General features: G+C 34.4%; 2 protein-coding genes across 8 annotated transcripts in view; both read left to right on the top strand.

The window, feature by feature from the left end:
- The window catches only part of LOC144565511 (heavy metal-associated isoprenylated plant protein 16-like), a 42041-nt gene extending 21529 nt beyond the window's left edge, over nt 1–20512 (top strand). For 2 of the 7 annotated variants that reach the window (XM_078315302.1, XM_078315303.1), the window contains exons 2-3: nt 5696–5774; nt 5962–6906. In XM_078315302.1, the coding sequence (XP_078171428.1) occupies nt 5696–5774; nt 5962–6209 (327 nt within the window). In that variant the 3' untranslated portion in view covers nt 6210–6906. Of the gene's footprint in view, nt 1–5360; nt 5496–5695; nt 5775–5961; nt 6907–18945; nt 19093–19275; nt 19355–20046 lie in introns of those variants that run through there. The other 5 variants (XM_078315301.1, XM_078315304.1, XM_078315298.1 and 2 more) reach the window with 5 other exon arrangements.
- Nucleotides 20513–24368: 3856 nt separating this feature from the next.
- LOC144565778 (heavy metal-associated isoprenylated plant protein 16-like) lies at nt 24369–25594 on the top strand. Its single transcript, XM_078315611.1, has 3 exons — nt 24369–24499; nt 24794–24875; nt 25216–25594. Exons 1-3 carry the CDS (start codon nt 24491–24493, stop codon nt 25461–25463), a joined length of 339 nt encoding a protein of 112 aa, XP_078171737.1. The 5' UTR covers nt 24369–24490; the 3' UTR covers nt 25464–25594.
- Nucleotides 25595–26238: the final 644 nt, after the last annotated feature.

The raw sequence follows: 26238 nt of genomic DNA, 5'->3' as shown, positions 1-26238 counted from the left end.
TTCGACTTAAAATAAATCTAAATTATAAAATTATAAATCCCACTTAAATATGTTGTAAAATTAAAAATGATATCGATGATTGATTGTGAAATTTGTTTTTTTCAGGTAATGTCTCAAGTAATAATAAATGTTTATCATGAACGCGAAATTTCAGACGCACCGACCTGCACATTTGCTATTACTAACTTAACGAGTCTTGATGAGCTAAGAAAAAATATATATCTTGGCATTCGTTTGCTTCCTAGCCAGTTCGAATTGACAATCAGGGCACGTTTGAATACCGCACCCCCTGGCTCAGCAGAAAAATACCAGTTGTTTAGCATAGACAACGGAACGATATGGCACATGGTGCTTGAACATGCCACTCCGGTACTGAATTTTAAACTTCTTGATTTAGTGGTTGAGTCAGTACCATTTGTTAGTCAGACCAATTATGACCCATATCTGGGTAGTGTACCTGGAAGTAGCAAAGACCCAACGGTGTCTGATTCACCCATATATTGTGATAACCCACCCGAAATACCGATAGTGGATGATTTGGTAACTCGTTTTAAAGAGATGAATAATAATACTAGCTCAGACACAAACTCTGACCTTGGTGGCTCAGCTGTCGGGGAAGATGATATGGCTGAAATGGAGGATCAAATTAGAATGCAAGATGTAATGAAGGAGTGGGTAAATTTTATTCCCTTTATTAATCGAGGATTGCAGCATCCTTTTCTGGCATTTAATGACGATGTGTCGATGCCGTACAAGGATGAAGCATTTTTTGGTTATCCATCCAGAATTGACGGTCAATTTTCAGTGGGACAGATGTTTGACTCCAAAGCCGATCTTAAATCTCAGTTGGGTGAATTTGCCCTAAATCATAACTTAGAATTACAACAAACCCATACCAATCGTACTGGCTATATAGTTATATGTAAAGCAGAGGGTTGTCCATGGAGGTTATACGCAAAAACTACTGAGACGGGAAATTGGACAATTGCAACAAACCCATACGAGCACAATTGTTACAGTATTGCTTGTAAAGTAGACAGTCGTCAGCTGACTGCCAGGATGATTGCAGATATAATCAAACCTGGTTTGAAGGAGGACCTGGAGATGTCAATTAAAGCATGTCGATTTGCAGTTAGAAATCAATACAAAATGGTTGAGCCTTCATACAACAAGATTTGGAGAGGGAGGGAGTTGGCTATTGCTGATTTATTTGGCTCTTGGAAAAAAGCCTATGAACTACTACCTTCTTTGCTCGGTGCAATCCAGATGTCTACCCCAGGCACAAAATACGTAATTGAGCATGAACCATCTACAGAAATGGGCATCTGTATTTTCACCCGTGTGGCATGGGCTTTCGGTCCATGCATTGAATCCTGGCCATATCTTCGACTAGTTATAAGTGTAGATGCTGGACACCTATCTGGCAGGTATAAAGGAAAATTATTCATGGCATGCGCCTATGATGCAGAACAACAATTATTGCCAATTGCGTTCGGGATTGCGGATGAGGAGAGTTCATCTAATTGGGGCTGGTTTATGCAATTTGTACGTGAAAATGTTGTCGGTCCTGGTAGGATATGCGTTATATCAGACCAGCATGCTGCAATCCGTTCAGTGTTTGATAGACCTGATTTAGGGTGGTGTGAGGAAAGGGGTGAAGCAGTTCATCGATTATGTTCTCAACATATTGCGTCAAATGTTTACAAGTTATGCAAGGACCAAATCATAAAAAAAATATTCAAGAAATTTGTTTGTAAGATGAAACCTTGGAGGTTTAATGAGGGTATGGATTTGATAAAAGGTAGGAGTATTACTACTTATCAGTATGTAATGTGGTGTGGTAAACGGTTGCAAAATCTCGAAGAAGAGCCTTTGCAACTCCATAAATGGGCACAATGTCATGACGGAGGCATGAATAGGTGGGGTATAATGACTACAAACGGATCAGAATCCTTGAACAACGTATTTCGAGTGGCTCGCCAACTGCCTGTAACAGCGATAGTTGATCGTACATTTTACAAAATTGTGGATTGGTATGTCAATAGAGGTAAGGTCGCTCAACAGTGGGTTCGAAGAGGAATGAAATTCTCAGAGAATATATTATCAGTTTTAGAATATCGGACAGGAAAAGGAAAGGGGCATAGAGTGATACCAATGGGGCCCAACGTTTTTGAGGTCATAGTTCATGATCAGGCTGGTACCTAACTGCCATTTTGCAACTACCAGTACGCAGTTCAAAATCAGGATGGAACGATAATTGACATGCAAAATTTTTTTACAAAAATTAGATTTAGAATTCAAAAATTTAATAATTAAATTTAAATTCAAATCGATATTAAATAAATATCTTCGTAGTCGCCGCATATAATTTATGTTGCTTTTGGGGCAACTGCAATAAAGATTGTTCACCTTCCATTTTCCACTACAATATAAATAAATTCATACAAAAAAATATTAACATGCAATTCCAATTTAATATTGACATGCAAATATTGAATTAAATATTAACAGTCATTCTATTATTTTTCATTATTCTACAATTACACTAGAAAAATCTAAATTACACTAAAAAAATAAATCATTCAACAATTATTAAATGCATGTACACTAAATAATTCTACAATTAATAGTTACAATATATAAACTTAAATTACACTAGAAAAATAAATATAAATTAATACAATTACTACAAAAATAATTTATACTACAATTACTACATAAACTATTTATTTATACTACATGCAAACTACATACAAATAAATTACAACATAAACTATTTAGTTAAACTACAATTATTACATAAACTACATGCAAATAAATTACTATATAAATCATTTTTTTATACTACAATTACTACGTAAACATTTATTTATACTACAATTAGTCCATAAGCCATTTATACTACTAAAAAAATACATTACTACCAAAAATAAGAAAAAATTACACAAAAACTATTTATTTATACTACCATTACTACATAAATCATTTATGCTACTAAACCATTTATTCTAACTATTTATTTATAATTTCGGATTATTAAGCAAAAATAAGAGAATTAAACTCCATACCTAACGAAACTTGTAGATCTGAAGCTCTTCTTGTTCTCCTTTCAAAAATACACAAACCTATATAATTAGAATTAAAATTAAACTAATAATTAGAGAGTAAAAAAAAAATTTTGAGGCAGCCACGGAGAGAGAAGAGACAAGGCAGAGACAGGGAGAAAAAATGGTGAAGGGGGGAACGCCAAAGCAGAGACGGGGTGCACTTTAATAAATCTCAAGACCGAATGGTCTACTCGGTCTGGACCTTCCAGGATCTTCTGTGGCGCCTGCAGGGAAAATGTGAAAAATTACTTGAGACCGAGTGCTCCATTCGGTCTGGAGAAAAGGAAAAACTGGAGACCGAATGGAGCATTCGGTCCTTCTGGTTTTTCAAAAATCCAAAGTACTCATGCTGGTTCCACAAAAAGTGATTTGTTAATTATGGTTTATAAAAAAAATTCTTTATATTGGTCATTTAACAATGCTGTTCAAATGATTATTTTTGAAGTGGACAGGAAGATTGACAGAAAAAGACAAAAGTGTGTGATTGATTTTTTTTTTTTCTGAGCTACCGAACTGAGTAGTTAGTATAATGAATTGATTAGGTCCTATTCACTCAAAGTGACCTGGTCCGTTGACTCGGATCACTCGTCATTCATCAAAGAGCGACGAAATTGACGCCTTTATCGTAATAAGGAATTAATTAGGTGTAAATGTCAATCTTTGTCTATTAATTTGGTGTCTTTGGTTTTAAAGAAATGCATCTATTGGGAAAACACTTTATTATTAATTTTTTTATATTGTATCTAGTGTTATTTTTACCGTCGATCTAAAATAAGTTAAATGATGATCTCTGTACCGTGGACCGGCGAAATTGATCAATTCTAAGGCAAACCACTGTAACGTAACGTGTTGCAAATACTTCGCTATCGTTGGATCAACGATTTTCACAGTAACTTAATAAATAGTAAAAAAAATCAGAAAAATATAAAATTTTGGCTCCAAGCACATCTAACAGTTTGGATCGACTTTTTAGATTTTGAAAATTAAGAAACGATTTAGTTGTACAGAACCTTAGAAACAATCAATTTAATATTAGCCAACTCCTCTCTTTATATATATATATATATATAGAGTTAGGCTGGGGTGCTATGGATAGCATAGTGGCCTCTATGCTACGGTTCAATATTCGAGTTTTCAAAATCCAAACAGTCGATCCGAACCGTTCATCTTATTCTCCATATTAATATCTGCTTGGAGACCAAATTTTATAATTTTCTGAATTTTTTTACTATTTATTAAGCCACTTTGAAAATCGCTAATCCAACGGTTTTACTGTTTTGTGCAGCCACCGTTGGATCAACAATTTTGTAAAATACTTAATAAATAGTAAAAAAATTCAGAAAAATGTCAAATTTGGTCTCCAAGCAGATATTAATATGGAGAATAAGATGAACGGTTCGGATCGACCGTTTGGATTTTGAAAACTCGAATATTGAGCCGTAGCATAGAGGCCACTATGCTATCCATAGCACCCCAGCCTAACTCTATATATATATATATATGTCGTATTTATTATAATTAGGGGTGAAAACGGATCGGATATGGATCGGATAGTGGTAAAACCATATTCGTATTTGTTTTTTTTAGAATACGGATATAAATCGGATATGAGATAGATACATACAGATACAAATCGGATATCAGTAGATATATACATACATATTTTCATAATATATATTAAACTCTATGGTGTATGTTTACTATTCGGATACAAATAATTAAAATTCAAAACCATATTCGTACCACTATCTGCACAGATATTCAGATATCGAATATCCGTATCAAATTTTCAAATACGGATTCGGATTCGTTCGGATTATATCTAATCCGTTTTCATCCCTAATTATAATATTATTACAAGAAAAAACAAAAAAGAAGCAAGAAAAAGTATGCAAACTTGTATTAATAAATGACCTGGAACTGTTTCACTAGGTAATCTGATTTTCTCATGCATAGGATCCCGCTAACCCTGTAGTAATCACCTATTCACCTGGCAAATGAACCCCAACAGAAAGGTCGAGACTCGAGAATCCAGAGAACGCCACCCGCCACACTGATTACTGTACGAGATGAATACTCTCTTGATTAATGGGGATTGGTTTCCGATACCGCGTAGATGGAATCATGGAAACAACGACTTCTATAGTTCTATATACTTTTTAGCGTGACTGAGTCTCCTTCCAGCTTGCTTCCTCAGATCATCATTCCCAGACTTCTAATCTCTCTATAAATTTGAGATAATTCTCGCGTATTCTCTCACTCATCAAATTGACTCACCGAGCACAGCCTCAAACCAACACTCACTCATTAATTCCAAGTCTCTGCCCATTCCAGAGAATCCAGAGATAACTTATCAAAACCAAGAAAAAGCAAAGAGAGATGACTAAGGTTTGTTATACCTCGGAACTCTTTCTCTGTGTGTGTTTTTAAAATAATACAATGGCCAATCTACCGGTATCAACTGGCAGATGAACGATCACATGTGATTGTGTTGTTAATCTCAATTTTTTGGAGGTCGAAATTTATAGTGCTAAGTGTTAAGAAGTGAAAGTATAATTAATATAGTTTTTTTTTTTAATTTATTGCAGCAAAAGTTTATAGTGAAGCTGTCACTTGATGATGCAAAGAAGCGCACAAAAGCACTCAAAACAGCTGTTACCATGAATGGTAATTCTCCTTCAATTATTGTTTAATGTTCTCTTTTAATACCCTTTCTGTGTTGTGCTCTGCTCTCATGGTTGGTGTTTGAAGGAAAAAAAGAAGGAATTCAAGTCCCGATTCTTCATATCAGTCCACTTTCTCTGCTTGATTATGATTACTAAGTATTTTTTTTCCCATTCTTTCTCTTGTTTAGGCGTTGTTTCTGTCACATTGGATGGCGATAAGCTAGTAGTAATTGGTGATGGAACAGATTCTGTATGCTTGACATCTCTGTTGAGAAAAAAAATGGGGTATGCTGATCTGATCAGTGTAGGCTCAGCAGAGGAGAAGAAAGAAGAAAAGAAAGACGATAAGAAAGAAAACAAGCCTCAAAGCGAGAACCAGATCATGTACCCACTCGTTTATCCATACCACATATATTCATATCCCTACACATACTAAGATGGCATTTATGACCACCACAAATTTTACAGTGTACTGGTAGTCTGGTACTCCTTGCTTTTTTTTTTTTTTTTGTCTATGCAATTTTGGGAAATCATGGTTAAGGGATTTTTTTTTTTTTTTCAATGGCATGACGAAGAGACTTGTAAAGCAAAAGTTAATGGGTAATGGAACACAAATAAAGATATCAATATATCAGCTGTCTTGATTAATGACATATTGCAAGTTTCTGTGGCTTATTCTGGAAAAACGATCATATGACGAATATGTAACATGTCGTCATTTAATGCAACTACGATTATTATTGTTTTTTTTTCAATACCCATTGTTGTCAGAGGTCAAATTTGGCTATTCGTTTTGCAGTAAAAGCAAAACTTTAATTAGCCTCGAACTTCTTTTTAGTAATCAGATATGAGATTATTCAATGAAAAATCTCTGTTCTACCGTCCGTATTTTAGACTTTGTTATTAATAAAGGTTGGAGGTTGATTGGTTGAACCATTACTTATTTAATATCCAGAAAGATCTTCATTTTGATTCGATCCTACACAATCTGATTTTTGGAATTTGTTATGCTTAAATCATGAGGAAGATCCACAGATCTATGGAATTTCAATTTGATTTATGAACAATGAAATGATAAATATTTTTCACTGATACGGTGAGTAATTGACTATTGTTGGCTGACACAAAAATAAGAAATTAAAAAAAAAAATCTCGTTGAGAAATCAAACCAGTATTTTTCTTGTTAAATTGAAAATAATTAGGTCTTTATTAAATGCTATTCAAATGATTACTTTTGAAGGTAACTCTACTAGAGTACAGGAAGATTCAGAGGAAATACATGTGCGACTGATTTATTTATTTTTTTCTGAGGTACCGAACTGGGTAGTTAGAATAAGGAATTGATTATGATTAGGTCTTGTCACCGAATTGACCCGGTCCGTTGGCTTGGATCACTCGTCATTCGTCAAACAAAGAATTAATATTCTATTGTTTAGGTCTTAATAAGGAATTGATTATGTCTTTATAAGGAATTAATTAGGCTCGAAGAATACTAGAGTTATCATTGTTTATTCTTTCATATTAAGTGTTTGTTGAGAATAATTAAATATTAGAAGGGTAGAAATGTTAAATAGGGGAAAAAAGAGAGGGTAAAAGTGTAAATTAGGAAAATTAAATTTAGTTACCGTTAGATATCAATATTGGGTACCAACGGTACAATAGGAAAAAGATTATAAAAAAGAGTCAACCTTCTCTCTTGTAAATACACAATAGACAAAAAAAAAAGGCTTTGTCTCCTCAGATTTGCATCTTAATATAGAAAAATCAACATGGTATCAAAGCACTAAGTTTTGTGACAAAAAAAAATTCCATACCACTGAACTGGTATCCACAACATAAACAAAAAACCCATAAACAGAAAAATCAACAAAGATCAAATGGCTCAAGAGGGTAACACGAGGCTACCAACAATACCTCAAAGCTTACAAACACTTTGCTCAATGACATAAATTATCTTACATGGGCAAAAGTTGCAACAAGAGTGCTTAGTAGCAGATAAATGCGAGAATACATCACAGGAGACAACAAAGAGCCTGAAGTCGCAAATTCGCTTTTGCTGACCGAAGCGAAAAAAAGGCAATGAGAAAATAGAGAACTCAAAATGACAAAATCATAACTTGGCTCACGAACTCCATGGAGCCATCCATTTCAGAGTTATTTCTTCTCACTGACACGGCTTTCGAACTCTAGCAAGCCGTGAAAGCCATGTACGGTCAAGAAAATAATTACTCTCATATCTACCAACTCAAATTAGAAATTCAGCAAGAAAAATAAGACGAGAGAAAACATGTAGAGTACCTTGGTGCTCTTCAAAAGAAAAAAAGATGAGCTTCAATCGTATCGGCCGCAAACCATTGACTTGGCCGTAATAAAAAAAGAAGAAGAAGAAGAAGATGACATATTTGAGTACCTCGCGGGATTAAACCCGAGTTATGAGACCGTATGAGCTCAGATCATGAATACAATCCCTCTTCCTTTCTATTCTTAAATCAAGAACATGATTCAACAAGAGGAGATTAGAAGAGAGGCCATGGGAGGTCCACAAGTCATAACTGACGAAGGACATGAGACTCACGGCTTTGTCATATTAAAAAAAAAAAAAAAAAATCCAATTTTCTCAATTTAAAAAAAAAAAACCTAGTTCTAAAAAAATACCCAAATCACAGTGAAATCGAGAGATGCACGCACTGTAAAAAGGAGGGGCATACACATGAGAGATGCTGGTTTCTCCGTTCTCATCTAAAACTGAAACAATGGAAGGGAATGAGTGGTGCTGGAGGAAGATCAGACTGGAACGAGAAAAAAAATAGAGAAGTTGTGTGGGGGCTTCACTGCACAAATCGGGTCTAGTTCTATGCTAATGGGTTCGACTGAACAGGGTTTAATTGAATCTGGGGCTGGTCTTTTTGCTGGCGGGTCAGGTTCAAGTGGAAACGGGTCAGCTACCTCTAATGATCAACTGCAGTCACTTCTCCAACAGATGTCCATGTTGCTAGCAAAACAAAACCCTTCTTTTTTTGGTATCTCTTCACACTCAAAAGATTTAAGTTTGTTAGATAAAATAATTATTGACAGTGGAGCCACTGATCATATGTTTGGTAACCAAAAATTGCTAACAAATTTAGACATGACAAAAAATAACCAATATGTCTTGGTAGCTAATGGCATAAAGGCTGAAATAAATGGTATAGGCGAAACTAATTTTTGTAACAAAGAAATATTTAATGTATTATATTTGAATACCTTTCCTATAAACCTACTTTTAGTACAAAAATTAACACAAGAGTTCAATTGTGACGTAATTTTCTCTTGCAAAAATGTTGTATTTCAGGATAGGGAAACCGGAACGAAGATTCGTGAATGATTTCTTGAAAATGAACATTATTTTTTTAATCCAAAAAATTACTTTTGCGCTTCTGTTAAATCCATTGATATTGGGCTTTGGCATAGAAGATTTGGGCATCCCTCCGATAAGATTTTAAATTAGAATTTGAATTGTAAAAAAATAAATTGAACTAATTGTGAAGTTTGCAAGTTGGCCAAACTAACAAAACTTCATTTTTCTAATTATATTAGTAAAAGTAAAGTTATGTTTGATTTGATTCATTCGGATGTATGGGGATCGGTCCTAATTGAATCGTATAATGGATTTAAGTATTTTGTTACTTTTATCGACGATTTTTCAAGAACCACTTGGTTATATTTACTCAAATCAAAAGATAAAGTTTTTAACAATTTCAAGGAATTTTTTTATCTCATAGAAAATCAATTTAATGCCAAACTAAAAATATTTAGATCAGATAATGGGACGGAATTTATAAACAAAAATGTTGTAAATTTTCTTAAGAAAAAAAGGATTATACATCAAACCACTTGCATTAATACACCCGAGCAAAACGGAGTATCAGAAATAAAAAATAGACACTTATTAGAAATGACAAGAACCTTAATGTTTCAAAATAATGTCCCTAAAATATATTGGTCGGATGCCATACTTGTTAGTTTGTAATAATCTAGAAGTCAATAATACGATAATTTATCATAAAGCTTTGTTCATGAATTGAATGTTTAATTATATATTATTTTGTTGCCTTGAATATTATTGTATTATGGATCATTTCGAGTTCATGACTGGAATTGTGAAACTCCATAATTGTGAAACTCCATAATTAAATTATATTTGTCATGTAAAATGACAAAGCAAAAAAACTAATGGTTATAATTAGTTATACTTGATATAATTAATTATAATTAATTATACATCATTTAGAATGACAAACATAAATACTGGTTAGTTTATAAACGTGTTTGACATGTTGTATAAAAATTACCAAACGAAAACCGCAGACGAATATAATTGTACACGACAATTATACATATTTGATTTGGATAGTTACTATTTACTATTCCTTTGGGTTAATGGGTTTAGGATCCATTAAACAAATCCAACCAATATGAAATAGCAAAATCCAAATTGGATACCTCTACAAAAGGGCAAATTGGTAATTTTGGCAACTTCAGGGGTATTTCGGTCTTTTTGCGAACCTCCTCGAATGCCTATAAATAGAGGGGCATAGGTGAAAGAGAAAATTCACTAATTCACGTGTTAATCTGATTACTTCGTTAATTGAAATTTCTCTCTTTCTCGGTTTACGGTTTTTCGGATCGGTGAATAGTGTTTTACCGAATTTTGCGGCATTTCAAATTTTGATTTAGTGAATCTGATTAACCGAAAATCAATTATGGAGTAGATCTGTAAATAGGATTAAACGAATCTTCTTGATTCATTTAATCCCTAGCTTAAGTTAGATGTAAAAATTATTGTTGTACTCTTTCCGCACCTTAAGCAAATAAATGGGTTTGAATCGTCAAAACCCCAACATACTTAATCAATGGGTTTGAACCGTCAAAACCCAACAATACTTTATGCTACACATTTAGGCCCTGTTCGGCGCACTACTGTGCTCGTGGGAAAAAAAAATTCACTCAGACTGAATTTTTTTTTCCCACGAGCACAGTAAAAATCAGTTCAAAACCCACACCCATTCCCCAGCCCATGAGAACACCAAACAGGGCCTTAATTAATAGATTACCAAGCTCAAGACTAGAAAATAAAATTCCACTAGAAATCCTCTACCAACAAAAAATTACTTTTGATCATTTAAAAATATTTGGATGTACAAGTTTAGTACATATTAAAAGGAGAGATAAACTAGATTATGTATCAACAAAAACTATTTTCTTATGATACTCATCTTTCAAAAAGGTATACAAGTGCTATGATCCTATTAATAAAAAGACATTTGTTTCTAGGAATGTTATATTATTTTAAAATGAGCTGTATTTCAAAAAAGGGGGAGAAATCCAAGCGTCTTGTCAAAATGAAAAAATTAACACAATGATACCCTACTTTGAAAACCAAGACCTTGTTCAAAATGAAAATGATACAAGTGATCATGAAGAAGAAATAGATGAAAATAGTAATAACATAGATGAAACCGAAGTAGAAAATAATTCTGGACCTAGACGAACAACTAGAGTATCACAATCCTCGGTTAGACTTAGAGATTATGTGACCTATATCGTTCAATACCCCATACAGAATTTCATTTCATATAATAAATTTTCGCCTTCATACCAAGCTTTCCTTACTACCATAAAAAAAAAACCGAAAAATTACCAAGAGGTCATTCAAAAACCAACTTGGAATAAAGCCATGAAAGAGGAGCTAAAAGGTCTAGAAAAAAATGAAACATTGACAATTGTTCCATTACCAAAGAATAAAAATCTGTTGGGTGCAAATGGATTTACAAAATTAAGTATAATTGTGATGGTATCATAGAACGGTATAAGGCAAGATTAGTGGCCAAATGATTTACACAAACCTATGATATAGATTACAATGAAACTTTTGCACCGGTTGCAAAAATGAATACCGTTAGGGTCTTATTCTCCATTGCCGTAAACAATGGTTGGAACATATATCAAATGGACGTTAAAAATGCATTTCTTCAAGAAATACTTAAGGAAGAGGTTTATAGGACTCTACCACAGGGTCATGTAAAAGAAAACAATACTAACCTTGTTTGTTGATTAAACAAATCAATATATAGATTGAAGCAATCTCCATGAGCATGGTATGGCAAATTTAGCTCTTATTTAATTTCGTGCAATTGTAAGATTAGCAGTGCCGACCATTCATTGTTTACAAAAATTGAAGGAAAGAACACAACTCTTGTGCTAGTATACGTAGATGATTTAATAATTACTAGAAACAATTTTGAAGAAATTAGAAAAATCAAATTTCAATTAAAAGAAAATTTAGACATTAAAGATTTATGATATTTAAAGTATTTTCTAGGAATAGAAGTAGCTTTTTCAAACAAAGACATATTAATTTCACAAAGAAAATATACATTGGATTTGTTAAAAGAAACCGGTAAATTAAGTTGTAAACTGGCTTCTACCCCAATAGATAATAAGTATAAACTAAATACCGAAGATGGTGAACATTTAGAAGATATAAACCAATTTCAAAGATTTGTAGGAAAATTAGTTTATCTCACGGTAATCCGTCTGGACATTTCATTTTTCGTAAGTCAAACTAGTAAAATTATGCATTCACCAAGAACACCACACTTAGAGGCCATAAATAGAATTTTGAGATATTTAAAAGGAAATCCCGGAAAGGGCATATGGATGAAGAATAATAACTCTAACGCAATATGTGGCTATTGTTATGTAGATTGGGTCGATAGCTTTGATAGAAAATCGACCACCGATTTTTGCACATTTGTGGCGGAAATCTAGTCACATGGAAAAACAAAAAGCAAAATATCGTGGCACGATCAAGCGCGGAACCAGAGTATCGAGCCATGGCATCAACCGCAAGCGAATTGATATGGCTCAAACAATTGCTCAAAGACTTGGGAATCGACTTTGATCAACCCATGAAAATGTATTGTGACAACAATTCGGCACGTCAAATTGCATCAAATCCCGTGTTTCATGAACGGACCAAACACATAGCAGTTGATTGTCATTTTATTCGAGAAAAGGTTCAAGTCAAAGAAATAGAAACACCGTTTGTTCTAAGTAAGAATCAACTAGCGGATGTTTTCACTAAAGGACTAGATCCAAAACCGTTTGAAGAAATCACAAGCAGAGTAGGATTACTTGACATTTATAATCCTAGCTTGAGGGAAAGTTTTGAGAATAATTAAATATTAGAAGGGTGGAAATGTAAAATAGAAAAAAGGGTAAAAGTGTAAATTAGAAAAATTAAATGTAGTTACCGTTAGATATCAATATTGGGTACTAACTATACAATAGGAAATAGACTATAAAAAGAGTCAATTCTCTTGTAAATACACAATAGAAAAAAATAATCAAAAAAGACTTTGTCTCCTAAAATTTGCATCTCAATACAGAATAATCAACAGGGTTATTTAGAATCGATCTAAAATAAGATAAATGGTGATCTCTCTGTCTGGACCGGCGTAACTAATGAATATCCGAGCACCCGGTATATAACATCACATCACCAATACTTATTAAGCCGAAATTTTTAAATATACCATTCTTTGAAAATAAATAAATCAAAACGCCACGGATGGCTGGAATTTAGAAAAACGACATGGCCGCTTGCCCACACAGCGGGCATATAGGAGTGGGCCGCAGCTGAGAGAAGCGGTTCATTTTTTGGGCCGCATCTACACACAGCGGGCCGGGCCGCTTTGGAGGCCAGCGGCCACCAGTGCCGCTTCGGGGCAGAGCGGTCACGTGCCGCTTCGAGGCACAGCGGTCACACGCCAGTTTATTTTATATAGCAAAGAAGCAGAGAGAGAGATTCATTTGACGTACACCAAACCATTCTTTTCAACTGTAAGTATTTTATTTTTTTTCTTTTTAAAAAAAATTTAGTATTTATAATTAATTTAATTAATTTTTTATTTTAGGTTTTCTTATACTCATACCAAATGGCTGTTATGGTATCTATTTACACTGGTGGTGAGATTTTAACAGGCCTTAATGGGGTTTATTACAGTATCGGGCCTGTTTCTGTAATACCTGTAATCTCGGGTACTGATTTGTTGGTTCTGAAATCGATTATTTCTCAGAACCTCAGATTGAATCAGGATCGATATGACCTTGATATTCAGGCCAAAATTAGCATGCCCACTGGTTCAGGCCAAACTTGGTTCCAACTTTTTCCTATTCAGAATGATGGAGTCTGGCAGGTACTGTACAACCAGACAATTAGTTTTTCTGGGGGTGGATACAAGATAATTGAACTCTTTGTGGAGATTAACCGAGTCCAGCGTCCTAACCCCCTTGCAAGGTTAATCCGGGGTGCTATTCGGGCTAATGCCTCAACCTCCTCAAGTCCAGTGTCCCAACCCCTTTTCCAGATTGACATGCCTGAAAGTAGTAATGCCTGAAAGTCGAGACTCCTGAGTCGGTACCATACCGTAGGCAGCTCTCACGATAGGATCATCCATGGAGATGTCAGGAAAGTACGTACCGGGATGATACTGTGTGGAGGTGCCAGCAAAGTCCGGAATGGGAGGATACTGCGTAGGCTGTGAGCTGCCAGGAAAGTGTGGAAAGGAGTGCGGCATAGTGAACCCTGGTAGATATGCAGGAGGAATCGACTGGGTCGGATCATAACCCGGAGAATACAAACCATCAGGGTTTGGGTCGATATTGAAGCCGAGTCCCTCCTCCTACAAATTTACAAACAAGTTATGCATCATTTTTTTTTTAAAAAATGCACAAGTTGTATATATTAAAAAAATAACTTACCTGCGTAGAGAAAAACTGAGTAGGGATCTACTCTTGAGTAGGGACGGCCTGCTCCTGAGTAGGGACAACCTGCTCTGCAGCGCGCCTCCTAAGCGTCTCTTGTCCTCTATCGAACGCCTGACTGACAGTCTGAGCATCCTGGACTAAAGCCCACAATGCCTCGTCACCACCGTATCGGACGTATATATCAGGCTCATCCGATATGTCATCAATTTGATCACATCCAGGCAATCCTACACATCTCAGGAGAGAGTCTAGGCACGTCTTGTACCCACATTGGCAGACGGCAGGTACATTGTGCTTTAGAATAGCTTTTCCGAGTCTCTTCCAGCCTCGCACTGTGGTCATTGTCGCCGCTATGACACAGCTCTTCACCAGATATAAAGCCTGCAAAATTATAAGTACAATATATAAATGTGTACAGATGTAAATATTACAAGTTTTTTAAAGTAAACATACCGTAGATGCAAACGGTCTGCCGGCTGGAATGATACCATGAACTCGTCCTCGCCGATCCCTCGGCCTCGGTGCACGCTCGTGAGGGTTATCGGTGATACACCCGTCTAAGTACACCGTGTACGCGCCACACTCCTGATACCAATCTCTATAAGGCCTGTATTTTTTTGAAAAAAAATCATCAATGCGACATATCATCCATTAACCAGAGAGATTAAAAAGAGAGATTCTTACACTGGCGGTACATCCATGTGACGGTGCTCATCAGCTATAGGTGGGTCAATAGCGGATGCCAGCTGTACGTATGATCTGTACCAGTGAGCCCAGTCTCTGCCCGGAGAGATGTCTCTGGCCAAATGAAGCTGTCGCCAAACATCCTCACTGATCGGCTCTGGGGGAGGAGCTGTCTGCCTCAATCCAAACTGTCTCATGACCCGACCGGGGTAATGATGCTCGATAATCTGAATTTAGTAGGTTTTTTAATAAATGTTGTCATAGCTACAATTTGTAAAATAAATTCAAATACGGTACCTGAAAACATATGAGGGGCACCTCTGCACGCCAGTAACGCTCCTGCTGCCGACATCTCTCGGGCAATATCTCAAGATAGGTCTGATGTACCCCGTTTACCTCGAGCTAAATTCATAGATTTTAACACTTACATCAATCAGATGTGCCAAGATTTACAAATTTATTTAGATCAAATTTTAAATAAAATAAGAACTTACATATTCTCTGTAGGGCTGCCATGTAACATACTCTGGATCATCCCTGAGATGCTCGATCTCCTATCTCCAGTGATTGATGCCGAGAGTCCCGCCATGACCTGCCCCGATATAGGTCTTCGGATAGCTCCACATATGCGCATATGCAGGGCATGTGTCTGGCTCGGGTCTGCCCCAATCTGGCACATCTGTCTTGCAAGTGATTGTCGGACGACCAACAATTAGATGCACCCAAAACAATGCTGCAACAACATGCATGGTCCAATAAATGTCTTGTTCTTCTTCAGACATGCTTGATTAAGACCCCTGTACAATGTTAGTGTCAACAACCGGTGTAGTGATGATATTTTTCATATTGAAATTTGTAAACAATAATTTCAAGTCACACACCTATACAAGCATGCGAGAGTCGCAGCCCCCCAATTGTACTTGCTCGCATTGGGCAAATCAGCCAGCAATGGGAGATAGCACAGCCGTACCTGATCTTCGTGTGAATCAGGGAACAATTTGACTGTGATCATCTCCAAAATGTATGCACGCAAGTGCTGATCAATGGTGGCCTGTTATTTATTTTAATTAAAATATTATTTAGAAGAAAACTGAAATTTTGTATAAGTAAATAAGATAAAATTTACATACCTGAGGGGGACGACTACTACCAGCTGGAAACTCCTTGAAGGCGGTTCTCAATTTTTCCAAGCTGATGATACCTGGGGAGATCTGTGTCTTGGAGCCTCTCTTCTTCTCTTTCTGCAAAGCAGTGTGCGGTATCCCCAGCAGGTCCTCACACAAGGATCTGAAATCTCCATACTCGACGTCCGTCACAGGCTCCCCGACAATGGTCATGCCCCATAGACAACTGACATCCTGTAGGGTGACTGTCATCTCAGCGTGGGGGAGATGAAATGAGTGGGTCTCGGGACGCCATCGCTCAATGAGCCCAGAGCACAATCCCGGATCGGCAATCTCCTCGGCCATCTGGGATAGCTGGTACAATCCCATGGCACGCAACGTCCCTGCATATGCCTTCTGGTACTTAAGCCACATTTTGTTATGGCGTACTGTAACTATATCTAGTCCCTAAATTAAAAAAAAAATTATTAATAAAATTTGAAATAAAATTTGAAATAAAATTATAATTTTATTAATAATATAAAACTTACTCCAGTGGCAGCCTCCAAGATACGGTGCTCCGCATTCGGGTACCAGAGAAAGTCTGATACCCGATCAGTGCGGTGCCAGATACCGGGGACCACAGATGTCAATGCCGCATCGACATACTGTGACATCTCATATGGAGTGGGTACTGGTGCACCTCTACTGGAAGAAGGTACATCCCTACTAGAAGACGGTCCAGATCCCATAGATGCCATGCTGTATTTATTTTGGTCTTATTAGGATTTCAAATTAAATTTCAAAAAATAATTATAGTTTGGGTATTAATTATTTTGGTCAATAACTAATTTTCATAATTTTGGTACAATACGATAATTATTTTGGTCAAATAATCAATTTTGGTACAATGCGATAATTATTTTGGTCAAATAATCAATTTTGGTACAATTTTACAATTATTTTGATCAATAATCAATTTTCATACCATTTCATAATTATTTTGGTCAATAGTTAATTTTGGTACAATTTCATAATTACCTGATCCTACACCCTAAATATTTACCTTACTCCTACTCCTACTCCTACTTTAAACTAAAATTTAAATTTAGAAAGAAGAAGAAAATTACCTGATTTGAAGGGATGGAAGGGATGGAATGAGGAATATGATACAAAAAAACGGGACTGTGGGGTATATATACCGTACCATGGCCGCTGTGTTGCGTTGAGGCGTGGCCGCTACCCCCCAAAGCGGCCAGCCCGCTTCCTTCAAATGCGGCCCAACCCGCTGTGTTTAGATGCGGCCCAAAAAATGAACCGCTTTTCTCAGCTGCGGCCCACTCCTATATGCCCGCTGTGTGGGCAAGCGGCCATGTCGTTTTTCTAAATTCCAGCCATCCGTGACGTTTTGGTTTATTTATTTTCAAAGAATGGTAATTTTAAAAATTTCGGCTTATTAAGAGGCCGATGGGCAACACTTCTTAAAAGTTTAATTAATCCGAACATCTTAGTAAGAATTAACTTTTGTTTATTTTACCCGAATTTTTAAACTTAAAGTTATTTTTGTACGAATTCTTCAGGTACTATTTCTCTTTGATTAAGCCTCATTTATCTCCTTAGTTTATGAAGCAATAACTTTTTTTAATTCAGTTCACTATTACATAAATAAGATCTTCTAATACTTATTTACTAACAGTTAAACTGATTTTGGTCTCAAACTGATAGAAGATGTACACCACTTTCTTTTATCGGTCACTGATAAAGTACCGATGGAAGAGATTTAACTTATTATAGTAATATTATTATTCTAATCGATATAATTATTTTTTGATCTATTGATATCAATTTATACATTAGTACTGATATAAGCAATACATATTCAATCCTCAGATGATGAAGGAATTAGGAGGAAGACCGGATTCTCTGAGGTAAAAAGTTTGAATCCCAACCAATTCGGACTGAAGTAAAATGCGCAGGCCTTTTTAAATACTTGTACCAAATCAGATCGGTCTAATATTCGTACCAAATTAGATCGAGCAATATAGATCTAAACTCAAAATTTGATAAATTCGGAGAGGAGGGAGTGTTAGTGGGCGATTGTCATCTCGCTAATTTTTCCGATCTGTAGTTCCTATTTTAAATTACAGATCAATTGTCATCATGACCCACATATTTTCTCTAAGCACCGAGAGAATTTAAAAACCGCCATCTCCATTATTACAAGAAAAAACCAAATAAAGCAATAAAAAAGAAAACAAAGTACGCGTAAACTTTTATTAAGATATGACCTCGAAGCTCGAGCTGTTTTACTAGGTAATCTGATTTTCTCATGCGTAGGATACCCCAGAACCCGTAGCAATCACCTGACAAATGAGCCCCACCCAAAAGGTTAAGAAATCCAGTGAACACCCACGGCCACACTGAATACCATACGAGATGAATCGAACTCTCGAGATAAATGGGGTCCGAGAACCGCGTCTCTGGAAGCAACGACTTCGAAATGCCTTTCAGTGTGACTGAGTCTCCTTCCAGCATGCTTCCTCAGACTTTTAATTTCTCTATAAATTTGAGACAATATTAATTCTCTCATCTCACTCATCAAATTGACTCACCGAATACACTGCCTCAAACCAACACTCATCCATCCCAAGTCTCTTCGGCTCTTCCCAAATCCAAGAAAACTTGTCAAAATCAAGAAAAGAACAAAAGAAGATGACTAAGGTTTGTTATACCTCAGAACTCTCTGTGTTTTTTTTTAAATAATACAATGGTAAATTTTCTGGTAGTGATCAGCTGGCAGATGAACGATCAGATGTGATTGTGTTATTAATTGCTTTTTTTTGTGTGGTCGAAGTTAAGAAGTAAAATTGTAATTAATATATATTATTATTTAATTTATTGCAGCAAAAGTTTGTTGTGAAGCTGTCCCTTGATGATACAAAGAAGCGCACAAAAGCACTCAAAACTGCTGTTACCATGAATGGTAATTTTCTTCATTAGTTTTACTTTTTAATTTATAACATCTCTTTAAAAATATAAATTGTGAATTAAAATAGGGATTGTTTACCCTTATTTGATCTGACTTGGACAATAATTCTCAACTAAGGACTTGTACTGCTATACTTCAGCTTAATCTGACTTTGATGTTCTTATGAACAATTCTTCCACAAAACTATTTTTGATGAATTTAGAAATGCATTATGGCAAATACCAATATTTCTTATTCAGAAAAAAGTCTGAAGTAATCTTGCTATATATAGCTTTTTTATCAAAAATAAAAAAAGTAATTTTCTTAATTAAACATTTTTACTATCTTCCAGAATATAACAAAAGTTCTCTTGGAATGGCAAGTTTTGGAAATAAATCTAAAACTTCTAATCTTTTTTTTGTCTGTTCTAAGCCAATCTACTCTTTTAAAAAAATATAAAACACAGGGAGAGTCCATGCCAATCCTTAAAAATTTTAATTTGTGTTTCTTGGTTCACATGAAGCAAAGGCATATTGTTATTTTCATGGAAAAAAAGAAAGAAAGAGCACTCTAATCTAAAGATAGCTGGTATTATTATTATCTTTTTTGCAAAAAGGGCTCCTGTTAAAGATAGTTGTTATTATTGTGATTAGTAAATTGGTTTGTAGTTATTGTTCTAATGTTAGTGTGCATTGTTTTTTCTACAGGTGTTCAGTCTGTCACAGTGGACGGCGATAAGCTAGTTGTTACTGGTGATGGTACAGATGCGATCATTCTGACGACTCTATTAAGGAAGAAATTGGGTTATGCTGATCTGATCAGTGTAACCTCAGGGGATGAGAAAAAAGAAAAGAAAGAAAACCAACCACAAGGTGAAATCAAGAATGTACAGCCACTGGTGTATCCGTACCAGTACTCTTACTCATATCCATACGTGTACCATGAGGGTGCTTATGATCACTACAATTTCTATAGCATAGTGTAAATGAATTGGTTAGAGTACTGGAGATGAGCTTCTATAAATTTGTTGATTTTTTGTTTATCTCTTTGAGATCCAAGGATAGGGCAGAGTAGAATGTTGCTATAGGATTCAATGTGGAAATTGGTTCAATAAACTGAAAGTCCTTTGAATAAAATAGCAATGTACATCAATTTTACCAGTTTATTTTGTTTGGCATTGGTGTTTGCTTTTAGTTTTTCTTAAAGAAAAGCATTATCTGTATTTCTATTTGCAAAAGGCTGATGTTCTGTTAAAATCTATACATGAGTAAGTGATCCATGAAAGTCTTAACTATTTCTTAAAGGGAACTATCTAAATCAAATCCCGGTAAAAATAGATCGATCCGAAATGAAAAGTTAGATCCACCACAGGGCACGCAAGGACTCCTCTATGACCTCACAATTACTGAAAGTAGCAACCAGGCCCCTGATCTTTTTCAAATTCACCTTACACTTGCAACCACTGACCAATGATCCTCCTCTGATCACCAAAACCACAGCCAGACAATCAGTTGCAACTATATTACTATTCTACTAATGTGGTTACTAACCAACTTTTGGCTTTTCTTTTAGTATCAAGAAATAACAAAGGAAATGTTCTAAAATATATATGAGTGAGGCTATGGTACTATGCATAGCACATATTAGTTCGTACTACACAACAATATTTTGGTTTTCGAAGTTCAAATAGTCGATCCGAACCATTCAACATGATTAACATGTGAAAATATATGTGCATGCTAAATTTTATATTTTTTTAGGATTTTTTTACTATTTTTTCTTAAAATATAAACATTTTTTTAACTATTTTTTTGCCATATCAGTGTCCTTATCCATACATATATTCGGATATCGGATATTCACATATAAGTTTTCAAATACGAATCGGATATATCCATACTATTTTCACGCCTAAGGTGAATGCTCTATAAACAAACCCGTAGGATAAGGTATCAATCATAGTAACATGATTCGCGTTTTATTCGTGTTTAAAACACGAATAAAACGGTTTTTAGAGATTACTGAACCGAACAGCGAATAAAATAGTTGACCGAATTTTTACCGATTTATTCGTGAAAAAACACAAAAAAAAAAACGTTTTTTTACGAATTATTCGCGTTTTATTCAAAAATTCTTTGCTCTGCACAATTTTTTTTGCTCTGTAATCCGTGCAGGCTGAGGCACCACATGGGTGAGACTGAGACAAAGTTTTTAATTTTGAAAGGCATGTGGACTCCACCATGTGTCTATCACTTTAAACCAATTTTTTTTTTTCATAAAGAGGATATCGGTATAAGTATTTGTAGTGTTATAAAATGCAGTTTCTATGCGGTATGCGGAAAGTCACCACATACCGCATATACGGTATACGGCCGCATATGCAGATTTTTATGCGGATTTATATATGCAGATTTTAAAATAAAAATTCATATATATATTTGGAAGCATAATCTCACAACAAGAATAAGAATACACATGTTTGTAGAACTATTTTATATCCATTATTCTCTAATATAAAAGCAACATACATATATAAGAATACACAATAACAAGATCATATGCGGATCACATGCGGTTCATATGCGGATCACATGCGGTTCATATGCGGATCATACGAACTCATATGCGGTATATGCGGTTCATATGCGGATCATATGCGGTATGCGGTCAAAAATTATGCGGCCGCATATGCGGAACCGCATATTAATTTTATATGTGGTTCGGAACCGCATACGCATATGCGGCCGCATAGACCGCATTTTGTTACACTGAGTATTTGTATAAGTAGTTTTGATTTCATGTGGCAACTACTTTAAACCATGTGGTATTTCTTTAACTTCTTTTTTTCCTCCAAATTTTATTAAAGAATTAAAATTAAAAATAATTAAAGTACTTATATATTTCTTTGGGGTTTTTTTTGCTTCCTTGTAAAACCGAATCATTCCCAAATTATATCCGAATTATACCCGAATTACGAATCTTTGAACTCGCCGCAACGAATCCGAATTTTTCTTTTGTTACTATGGTACCAATACCCGGGAGATATAGTAATCTGAAAGTCAAAATGTCATGATGGGTGCCACAAGATTGGAAAACGGCATAAATCTCATACTTGAAAGAATCTAGAAACAATCAAACCAACCCACGACATTACCAACTTTAAGTAATTGAAAATTGCAATGAGGCCCCTAATCTTTACAGTTAGCCATACAAACAGAATAACTTAATATATTCCGAGGTATTATTTTACTTAATTATATCTTCTTTACTCATTCTTACTCATATATATTTTACTTTTCATTTAACAGTTTAAGTTTGAAGGAAGAGATTTACTCATCTTACCCCACAGCCAAACATGTCCTTAGGTTGATCCATTAACAAACAATTAAATTCGATAATGCTTTCTGAACAAAGTCAACAAAAAATTTAAATTATAAAAAAAAAGTATGCACATATTGTTTCGTCTTGTATATTATTTCAGCATAAATTCTTATGTACTTTAAGTATTATTATTAATTGTTTTAATAGTAGTTGAACATATATAGACTATTACAAATTTTAAATCATTTAATTTAGGGAGAATTGTTAATTAGTATAGTTATTGAAACATTCTAATTTGTCTATTTCTCCATCAAAAATACTCAAATCTTTTATTTTCCCCACTAAACTAAAATACTTTCTTATTTCCTCTTGTATTTATCAAATCTGAAAATTTTAAATTCAATTAATTATTTAGTACTAGTTGAAATACACCAATTTTTTTATTTATATCCAAAAAAAATATAAATTTAAAAAACCAACCAAACCTCGCGTTCATTTTGAAAACTACGCAAACCGGAAATTTTTTTTATAAAAACTGAAAAATGAAAAAAAAAACCGAAAAATGAAAAAAATTCCGAAAAAAAAATCCTAAAACCAGAAAAAATTATTCCGTTTTTAATATCCATTTATCGGAAAAATTTTTTCCGGAAATTGGTGTTGAAACCGGAAAGTTTTTTTTCTGGTTTGGGTAGTTTTCGAAATGAACGCGAGGTTTGGTTAGTTTTTTAAATTTATATATTTTTGTAGATATAAATAAAAAAATCGGTGAAATACATGTTTGTTCTATTTTTAATAGACACGTCCATTTAATTAGTAGAACTCTATTCCTTTCTCTATCATATTTATACCCAACACAAGTCATACCAACCCTCTCTCTCTATTATTACATTTAATATTGATTAACTTTACATTTTAAAAAAAATGCCTATATATGAGAATTAGTTTTTCACTTAGTGATAAATGTATAGTCTCTAGTGTGAGAGATCATGAATTCGAAACTCAAATGAGAAAATTTTGTAGCTTAATCTCTAATCTTTACTTAAGAAATGCTTATAGGTTGACATAAATTATTGATAAAATCAAGGTTGCGGATCATATAATTAATTCGTATACACTCCGTTTTTATTTTTTTTCACCGCAGTAATAAAAATTGAAAGAGTCAATTTTTTTTTTCGGAGAGATACCTAATTAAGAAAGTGTTACGTTACCCCCAAGTTTAGCGTAGTAAGCGTGTTTCTCTTTTGTCCGGTAAATTTTGCTGTTGGCTGTGGGCTTCCAGAAGTAGACGAAGTCCTTTGCTTCTCTGATCTGCATCGCAACGCCTAACGAGGCTCCCATTGAACTACCTACAAAGTGTTCGTCTCCAGTTTTACCAGAATGGACGGGAGTCAGATTGGACCAAGAATGGAAATTTTGCAAATTGCAATGCATTCTTTTAGTAGATTATTATGCATGCTGTACTGGTATTGACGCAGAAACTGTATATCTCCTAGAAGATTCCAGCGGTTCCAGCGAATATTTCATTTTATTAAATGGAGACAATGATTGTAATATATAATATATATTATTTATTTACGAATAGTCAATATTATGATTTATGAACATATATATTATTTCTTAGCACCAAGGTCGGTTGGTTAATTAATTATAGTACTTTCATCCAAATTTTCCCCCAAAGACTTACCGGGAAAGTCATCCTATACGTATAAATACAAATATATATTATATACAATCGAAAATTATTCTTCAGTGCTCCTGCTATTTAAAGAACAGGGACCAATCCCAAATCGTACAACAACTGTCGTAAAGCACATATATTTCCGGAAAAAAATGGTCAAGGTTAGTACTGTACTCTCTTCGTCTAAATAGCTCTTTATCATGAGAAATTTTCTTCCGAAATTTCGCATACTGTACTTATGCGCACCTGACCAAATAGGATTTTAGTTTTTGAAGTTGTTCAATAAAGCATTCCAATTAGCTGTGAAGATTACTTGAGACATGCATGTGCTCCTGTCATTGAGATGGCATTGTCATGTAACTTCCATATTTTGGATGTACAGGATGTCGCTACCACATAAATCATATTTGGTTGTTCTTTTCTAAATCTTGTCCCCTTTTTATACTCAATTACAGCAAAGGATGGTGATTAAGTTATCAATTAATGAAGACAAAAAGAAGAGAACAAAAGCACTCGAAACGGCTGTCGGGTTAGAAGGTTATATTTTCTTCCTATTCAATTTCTAAGACCTATTTATTACTTCTTGCAAGTTGCAACTAAGGTCAATTTTTTTTTTTATATGTTTACATTTACGAGGGCAACATAGATCTGAAAATATCAAAATAATGTTGATATTTTCATTTGTTTTGTCGAAATACGGAAATGGTATTAAATTAACATTATTTCATAATATAATAATTCATAAAAATAGTAAATAACCGTTTTTAAAGTAACTATTCTAAATCATACAACTCCAACTATTCTAATAAACTAGTAGAGTGCTAGAGAAAATGAGAAACCGAAACTAATAAACTATTATTTTCTTCATTTACTTTAGGTGTCATATCAGTTACCCTTGGTGATGATAATCGGCTTGTTTTGATCGGGGAAGGGACGGACGTGATTAAACTGACGACTCTTCTACGAAAAAAATTAGGTTATGCTGATGTCATCAGTGTGATGTCTGCAGAGGAATATTCCAAGAACTGGGGAAATACAACCAGCACCCAAAGAGATTATTACTCCAACTACCAATATGGTGTTCCATCACCGTATGGTTATCCTCCTCCACATTTTTATAGATGAATAGAGTATTAGTCTATTGGAGTATGAATAATATACAATATATAGAGTGGGCATATGATAATATATATGTTACGGATTAATTCGTTTCAGGAATTCATATGTTTATTTTTAAAATTTAAACAGTCATTGAATTATTAAACATGATCTTCATGTAAAAATGTATTCGGATCAAATTTTATTATTTTCTTTATTTTTTACTATTTTTTAGATAGATAAAAAATAGCTTGATCTAAAAATTATGGACTATATATCCAGAAGATGTGGTTTTTTACCTATTTAAAAAAATAGTAAAAAAAATTCTTAAAAATATAAATTGTGAGTTCTAAATAAATTTTTGTATGGAGATCATATTTAACAATTTGAATTGACTGTTCAAACTATTAAAATAAAATATGAATCCATAGTACAAATCAATTCGTAATATACATATTACCAAAGCCTCTGTCAGATAATGTATAAAATATGTAATGTAAAGTACTTGATTGATTTTCTTAACCGTATTTGGTAGATGCACAGAATGTAAATTAGTAGGTGTTCCAAAAAAAAAAAAGTGATATTGTATGAAGTAATGTAATAGTGAGAATAAGTTGATGGTTATGATTAAATTGTATTTTTTTTTTTTTATAGAGGAGGGTTCAAATACCCATTTTGTGTGCTTCCATCATGCCTCCATTTTTAAAAACTTAAATAACTCAAAATTTAAATCTTAAAATTCAAAATAATACCGTTGGATATGAAGTACATCATTTTATTTATGCACGTGTAAAAAATTATG

The sequence above is a fragment of the Carex rostrata genome, chromosome 14 (assembly GCF_964058835.1).
Source record: "Carex rostrata chromosome 14, lpCarRost1.2, whole genome shotgun sequence".
In the NCBI taxonomy this organism is placed as follows: Eukaryota; Viridiplantae; Streptophyta; class Magnoliopsida; order Poales; family Cyperaceae; genus Carex; species Carex rostrata.
The sequence above is the reverse complement of the archived record's forward strand: the minus strand, read 5'-3'. Positions and strand labels throughout refer to the sequence as shown.

Coding starts and splice junctions, on each gene's coding strand:
- LOC144565778 (XM_078315611.1), top strand. Junction 24,876..25,215: donor AACGGCTGTCGGGTTAGAAG/GTTATATTTTCT, acceptor CATTTACTTTAG/GTGTCATATCAGTTACCCTT.